We start from the raw sequence: 7818 nt of genomic DNA on the forward strand, positions 1-7818 counted from the left end.
CATTCCTTGGGGAGCCTGTTCCTGCACCTCTGGGTGAAGAACCTTTTTCCTGAAAGGGCCCTGGAATCTGAGGACTTCATCTATAAGTGACTACAGCCAAAAGAGGTTTTACCACTCCCTGCAGGAGCTGTAGGGTAGACACTCTGGATTCAAAAGCTCTGATTCAGTGCCCAAACCTTCATCCTGTTTCAGCTGTGCCTCCTGAGCTGTTGGTGTTCAGCAGTTTTGGATGTCCCATGTCACATCAGTCCCTATGTGCTGTCTTTCCCCTGACCCCAGCAGGGAACTGCTGCTCTACACAGGCTTAGCAGGATGCTCTTCTCTCACAGGCCAAGTAGTTGCAGTGCTGAATGTACAAACAACCTTATTTGTTGCAGCTTTTCTTGCTTAAGGCCTAACTAAAAATAAAAAGAAAAAAAAAAAAAATTCCACTTCAGTTCTTCAGTGGGAATTTGGCTCTTTGGGTCTGTTGTAGTTTGGCACATGGGAGTTTACTTTCCCTCTTCCTTCTTGGGCTTCTTCACAGTTACTGTTTGGATGTGTTGCATGTTCCTCTCCTCCCAGGATGGAAATGTGTTGGCACTGGGCTGTGGGTCTGTGCTGCAGTTGCTTTTCCAGCTGATGCTGCACCTGGTCACTGTCCATCAGCCTCTTCCACAGACCTAATCCAAGGTTATCTCTCCCTGGAGAATTCCAGACTGGATTTACCAGGGCCTTGCCCTGGAACAAGCATTTTGTGCATCAGCTGAGAAATGGCTCCTTGCAGCTGCTCAAAACTGTGAGAGGAAAATCTGTACTTGGAGCACCCATAACCAACATGACTTGTTCCACTTTCTGCCCCCAAACACCTTGTTGGTAAAAAACCTTTTCACAGCTCTTGCAGGATTCCCTGACTAAGGAACCTGAGTTTATCCTCTTTCCCTTGCTCCCATTTTCCCTAGAGGTTACCAGAAGGAGCAGGACCTCAGGGCTGATCTGGGCCAGGTGCCAGACTGGCTGAAATAACGGAAGTGTGCTCAGCTCTCCGTGCACCTCCCTTCTCTGCTGCTCTGTTCTGGGGGGAGTGTGAGAGGGGATTAGACCAGCAACCTGTGATGTACCTACAGTCACTTCTGAGCACAGCTGCACCCCTCTGGTCGAGTTAGCACCACCCAGCCCAGCTTTGAAAGCCTCTCACACCACTCAAGTTCACACAGGTCAGCTAACCAAGTTAGGAAACCAGTCCTGCCAGGATCCTGACCTCCGTGGAAAGCCTGGATCTTCCATAAGGCAGCTCAGAACTTCCACACCTCACTCGGTGCTCTGTGGCATCTTCTGAAGCAGCTTTTCTCTACTGAGTATAGAGGGAGCCTTATATTCAGTAATGAAGCAGATACTTGGAGCCTTTTAATGTTTGCTTTGCCTTTTGTGGCTTTCATGTTCTGGGTATGAAATGCCCCATGCTCTTATTCTTCTGAGAAAGAGTTAATGCATTACCAGGTAGGTTCCCATCTTTCACTGTTTTTTCCCAGTCTGTTGCTCATGGTGGCCTTTCTTTTGGCTTCAGAGTATGTTATACCAGTTTTAAGTTAAATCCATTCTTTTAGGCTCACACTGAGAATCTCTCTGAGAATTGACCTTGAATTTTCCTCTCAGATCAGTGTTGGGGATTATCTGGCTTTGCTGTGAAAAGCTCTGAGGATTGTTCTAACCTAAGAACCATCAGCAATTACTGCTTTTCACAACTGGATGGTGAAAAGCAGTGTCCTCCAAATCTGATTAAATGGAATACCTCAGAGCAATTAGGAGCCTTGCTTTGCCTCCTTTGTTGGATAAGCTCCCAGAGTTAGAAGCCAGAGGCTCCCTGCTGAAGGGATCACTGGAGCCTGTCAGGCTGCAGCTGGAGATGTTTTCCTCCCTAACCTCCAGCTATTTATTTGGAGAGGGACAGATCTGTTTTAGGTTCTGCATCACATCTCCCAGTCCCATGAGGGTGTCTGGGGTAGCCACTCTGGTGGTTGTAGCCACTGGTGTGGGGGCAGTACCACAGATCTCCCTTGGTGGAATCTTAGATCCCTGCTCTCAGGCAGGCAAATAAATAAATAAATTTGGGTGCCTTAATTTAGACTGGTGAGTTGATTTTATGGCAATTCAATCAGCCCCATAACCAATAAACCTCTGTATCCACACCTCCTAGGAGGTGAAGAAGAAGGGGATTGTGTGAGGCACAGGGAGTTGTCTTCCCTAGTGTCACAAGTGGAAATCTGTGGCATGGAGATTTGTGCCCTCCTGTTTTAGTGAAGGCCAACATCCTTTTTCTAGCCATTTAATCTCCCTTTGGATGGTGGAAACAGAAGTTTCCACATCTGTGTTGTTACTTTCATCTGTAGAAGAAGGCAAGTTTGCCCTGTTTAAAAGCAGAATGAGAAAGCCCAGTGAAGTATGTTCCTTGAAGGACTGTGGCTCTCAGTCTTTGTAGTTTGTCTTCAAACAACAGCTCAGAATCAAGAGCTTGTGCTACGTGCTCCTGTCTGACTTTCAACCACAACCCCCCTCTGGGTCTCCTGATTTTCCTTTTAGAAGCAGCTGCTTGCATTAAAAGGTGCAGAAATGCAGAGTGCCGAGGAACAGTTGCTGCACAGTGGACACTTGGGTCTTGCTAACGTGGCCTGGTGTGCTGGAGACCCTGGAAGGAGCTCATGGGAATGAGGATGTGGATATGGAAACATGCACCAGCTCTGGAAGAGGCACCGCCAGGCCACTGCAGAGACTCCTTTTATTTGAAAACACCTCGTTGTGCTGTTTTTGTGCAGTGCAGTGGGATGGGTGGCTGTCTTGGCCCTGCTTGGGGAGTGTCCTCTGACAGCTTCCATGGTGTGTTCTCCTGGGCTTTCCCACACCCCTCAAAAATAAAACATGATATAAAACTTATTTCCTTGACACATCTGAGAGCTCCCAGTTCTCACTCCCTTGGGCTTTCCGCTTCCAGGCATTCCTGCTTTGAAGAGGCTTGCAGAAACATTTTTAGAGGCCTTTGTTAGGCAGAGCTGTTGCTCCTGAAACAACATTGCTTTGTGGGATGTATTTTGTTTGTGGGATTTATTTATTTGCTAGTCTGGGCCATATTTTGATCTGTGGCCTGGTTTTATAGTGGTCACAGAGTACTCTGGGCAGGCCATCCTCTGCTTTGTTCCAGTGCCTTATTCCATAGCTCTGGCTGACAGGATACTCCTGAAAGCAGAACCTGAACCAGGACCTGCTGTTGATTTTAAGGAATTGAAGGCACAGCTAAATAGTAGTTTATGAGGACTAAATAATGCAGTGCCTAACTGGTGTTTACTTTTGAGTAGGTGTTTTTGAGTCTCCCTCTAAACTGGGATGAAAAAGGTGGGGGAATTTGGGTTGTCACAGAATCAGGGTCTGAAGCAGGCATAGCATGTGAACATCTCAAAACTCCTACTTTTTGTGCTGATGATCTTTTGGAATCACAGAATTGCTTAAGTTGCAAAAGCCCTTTAAGATCATTGATCCCAGCCATTCCCCCAGCACTGCCAAGGCCACCACTGGACCCATGTCCCCAGGTGCCACATCCACACAGCTTTTAAATCTCTCCAAGGATGATGACTCCATCAGCGCCCTGGGTACCTCTGCCAGGGCTGGACAGCCCTTTCCATGAAGAATTACAGAATGGTTTGGGTTGAAAGAGACCTTTAAGATTATCCAGTTCCAGTCTCCTTGCTGTGGAAGATTTAGACTCAACCTAAGTAGCTGAACCATGCCTGGATATGTGTTATTGCCTCAAGAGTGGATCTTGGCTCCTGCAGAGGGAATTTCTCTTCACTGGAACTCTCCATGTCCCCATGTTCCTCTCCTGCCGTGCCCAATTATGATCACAGGACTCCAGCAAAAGCAGTGACACTGAGATGGTCCAAAACCAGCCTAGCAAGAGCATCTCCCAAGTGTGACTCTCCCTGTTTGTACCTGAGGCTCTTGTACCACCAGCTGCAGTCCTGGATCTCATGTTCTCCAAGGTCTTTGGGATGGAGACAGTGGCTGATGATGACCCTGTCATGGGTGTATTCTTCACCTCTAGGTCCTACAACCTCTTAGCAGGAGAAATCCTACAGTGATCTAGAAATCCTGCTTCCAGTCTCAAAAGCCTGCTTTCCACACCTTGTGCAGTAAATAAATATTCTCCTGGATTGTAGCTTGATTTGTGGGGACAGCTGTATGGGAAGCTGGTGGAATGACTTAATATGGGTTTTGAGAACTTTCTGACAGGTTTTTCAATGCCCCCACATAATGAAGATTTGCCTTCTTTCCTCTTTGGAGGCACATCTCTCACAAGGCTCCTAAACATCCAATTTAGGCTGAGCACTCAATTGAATACCTAAATTTTGGTGAGATCAATCATATATCAATCTTTTAATACCACCAGGCTCCCCACTGCAAATGTGACCAGAAGATGCTTTGTATTTCCAACCAGAATGTGTCCTGAAGCTCCCCAGTCTTTTAGGAACCTAAACATTTTAATGATGCTTTCCAAATTAAATCACAGAATCATTTAAGCAGGAAAAGTCTTCCAAGGTCATGGAGTCCAACTTGTGACCAATTCCCCACCTTATCAAGCAGGATAGGGCATTTAGTGTCTCGTCCAGTTGTTCCTTGGACACCTCCAGGGATAGAGACTCCAACAGATTCCTGGAAAATGGAAGAGCTGAGATGAAAAGGGAGGCAATATCTGTCATAAAAATAGGTAAAACTCAATAATGGAAGAGAGATCTGGTCTGGGGGCTCTGCTGGGATGAGTGTTGTATAAATCAGACAGAACCCCTGTCACACACACCTTGCTCAGGCACTGTCCTCTTCCCTCTTGGACACAGTCTGACTTTTTGCCTTCCTCTTTCCACCCAGGGAATCCAAACATTCCGAAACCTCGCCGGATCCTGCGGTCCTCCTGGGGCAGCAATCCCCATTTCCGTGGATCCTACTCCTACACCCAGGTTGGGTCCAGCGGGGCCGACGTAGAGAAACTGGCGAAACCTCTGCCTTATGCCGAGAGCTCCAAAGCTCCTGTGAGTATGGCCCAGATGGGGTCTGTGGCAGTAAAATTGATGGGACACTGGGCAGCAGCTTTTTGGGGAGGGAGGTTGAAAGAGAAAATCTCTGCTTTGGCCTCCAGTAGTGTGTTTCTTTCTTTTTCTTTTTTTTTTTTTTTTTTTTTTTTTTTTTTTTTTTGCCTATATGAACAAGTGGTGTGTGTAGGATTTTACCTCTTTAACATTAGGAATGCCAACGTCTCAGGGACTCCCTCATCTCTCCCTGAATTTATCAAGAGCTGCACATGTGTGTGACTTTTGGAATTGTGATATCTGCATTTAATGACCATCAGTCCTATTGTCTAGTTCAGAATTCCTCAGGAAAGCACGTGCTAATCTGTTTTAAAGATTATTGTTATTATGACCCTGCTGATGTCTAGGTCTGAATGTGTCAGGGGTGCATATTAGGAAATCTTTCTGTGCTGGCTGTGCAGGCTGAGGGAGGCCCAGTCCTTGGCAGGGGATGATGAATTCTCTCCCCAGACACTGCCTTTGCTTTCTGAATTTAGCAAGGAGAGCTGGAGCACACATGGAGGTGGTTACACAGCTCAGGAACACATTAAGCCAAACTCACCCCATCACTCAGGGTTATGTGTCCAAATCCAAAGGCTGATGAAAATGAGCAAGCAGCAGCCTAGTCCATTTCCTCCACCAGAGCCTGGCCCCAGCAGAAATAATTTTATTCAGTGCAGAAATCTACTTAAGAAAACCCAGCAAGAGCTTTAGGAATCTTTCTGTATAGTTCCCAGAGAAATCCTCCCAGAAATTCCTGCTTCAAATCCGAGTTGCAGTTCTAGCAAGCACCTCACTATTGGTATAAGAGATACAGTGCTGTGCCTCACCCTCTGGGTTTTGAGACATGACTGTTATTCTTCTGAAGTTGCTGTCTGGAAGAAAAATTCCCTTAATGCCTGAAAGGCTGAAGTGTAATTTAGGGGAGCAAAGGGAGGAGATGGTACAGAGCATGTGCTCTGTACCTCGTGCAAGTTTGTTTAAAGTTTTTGGAGCTGGTACCTTGTGGGACATCTCATGGGGGTTTTGAGAACCAGCACTCCAAAACAGATGAGTGCTCCTGGATCCCTGGAAGTGTCCAAGGCCAGATTGGATGGGGCTTGGAGCAGCCTGGGATAGAGGAGGCGTCCCTGCCTGTGGCAGAGGTTGGAACTGGATGATCTTTCAGTTCCCTTCCAACCCAAACCCTCCTGTGTGGGAGGGCACAGAAAATTCCTCTCCTTTTAGCCTCCCACCTGCTTCCCAGTAAGTTGTGCTGATCTGTGCCCCTTGTGCTGTGCCCTGCAGCCCATGCAGGTGATGTTTTCGGGGGAGGCCACTCACAGGAAGTATTACTCCACGACCCACGGTGCTGTGCTCTCTGGGCAGAGAGAGGCTGCTCGGCTCATCGAGATGTACCAGGACCTGCTGCAGTGCCCGACCTGAGGGAGCCCTGCCTGACCACCACTGCCTCCCAAGTCCTCCTGCAGGTGTGTGGAGGGGTTCTATTTTATTTCAGTTCGCAGTAGAACAGCCTTTTATCTTTTCTATTAAAAAAAAATAAAAATAAAAAGCTCTGATTGTTTAAAATGTTAGTCATCAATAGCTTCATTTCCATGTGCTGTATTGTTAACAGGGAAGGGTGCTCCTTTTGGTCTGGTAAACTGTTTCTCTGTCATTTTTAATTCTAATTTCACTTTTGGTGCCTATCATGTTTGTTTTGTTTCTTTCTTCTTTCTGTATTGTAAGTGCCTTCTATACTAAAATAAATGTTGTAATAAAAAGACTGGGTGCTGTGGTACTTACTGGACACTTCATTTGGTAACTTTTATTCAACATTACAAGAATATTTTTTTTGTAATTTTGGAATTTCTTTTCTTCCTGAAAAATTTGGAGGAAAACAGGTTGAAAACAGGTTAGAAACACATTACACAAAAGGTGTTTGTATGGAAGGATCTCTCACAACTGAAGATTTCCTCTACCAGCCATACAATCCAAAGGTCTGGTTCCACAACTCTGTGGTCAGTGTGGTCCCTGCCCCAAGGCTGCCAGAGCTCATGGAGTGTTTGGACAAGGCTCTCAACACAGGGTGGGATTCTTGGGATACCCTGTGCAGGACCAGGGGTGGGATTTGAGGGTTTTCTTGTGAGTTCTTCCCAACTCAGGATTTTCTTCTGTTGCCTTATTTTTTAATTGTGTGTCCTCCATTGTAACAGGAGCACTTGTCCCCATCCAAGCAGCCTCTGGACTGTGCAAATGTGTCTCACTCAGTCCTGATGCAAGTGACTCCCAAGGTTTTGTTTGGATCATGTGGAAATTGCCATCAGGAATGAGAAAAAAAAAACCTTCTCTTTTTTTTTTTCCCTTCCTCAGAGGGATAAATCATGTTCTTCTTTAAAGTCGAGTGAGCACAATGTAGCCATCAGCATAGTTTAAAGATATCTAAACAGTTTCCAAAAATAAAAAGTTTTTAAGGGTGAAGACCATGGGCGTTTAGCCACTGCCTTATCTCCCTGCATTCCATTTCTCCATCTGGCTGGCTGCAGGCCAGAGCTTCATGTGAGGAGTGAGGGATGTGTCTGCTTTGGCATCTGCTGCCCCGTGTAAAGCCTCCCTTCCCTCTTTGTGTGTGTGTGGGGTGGGAGTTGTGTTGATAAATGAGTTACAGAGGGGAGGAAAAGGGGCAGAGAGAGGGAAAAATCCCCTTCCAGGGGGTGAGTCAGTGCGTCCCAAGATAAATGTCTGCAGA

General features: G+C 46.4%; 1 protein-coding gene across 3 annotated transcripts in view; it reads left to right on the forward strand.

Moving 5' to 3' along the window:
* SMOX (spermine oxidase) overlaps positions 1-6870 on the forward strand; it is a 65974-nt gene extending 59104 nt beyond the window's left edge. For all 3 annotated transcript variants that reach the window (XM_083862391.1, XM_083862392.1, XM_083862390.1), the window contains exons 6-7: positions 4894-5054; positions 6378-6870. In XM_083862391.1, coding sequence (XP_083718517.1) covers positions 4894-5054; positions 6378-6515 — 299 coding nt within the window. In that variant the 3' untranslated portion in view covers positions 6516-6870. The remainder of the gene's footprint in view (positions 1-4893; positions 5055-6377) is intronic.
* The last annotated feature ends 948 nt before the right edge of the window (positions 6871-7818 follow it).

Source organism: Zosterops lateralis, assembly GCF_965231275.1.
Source record: "Zosterops lateralis genome assembly, chromosome: 5".
Classification (NCBI taxonomy): Eukaryota; Metazoa; Chordata; class Aves; order Passeriformes; family Zosteropidae; genus Zosterops; species Zosterops lateralis.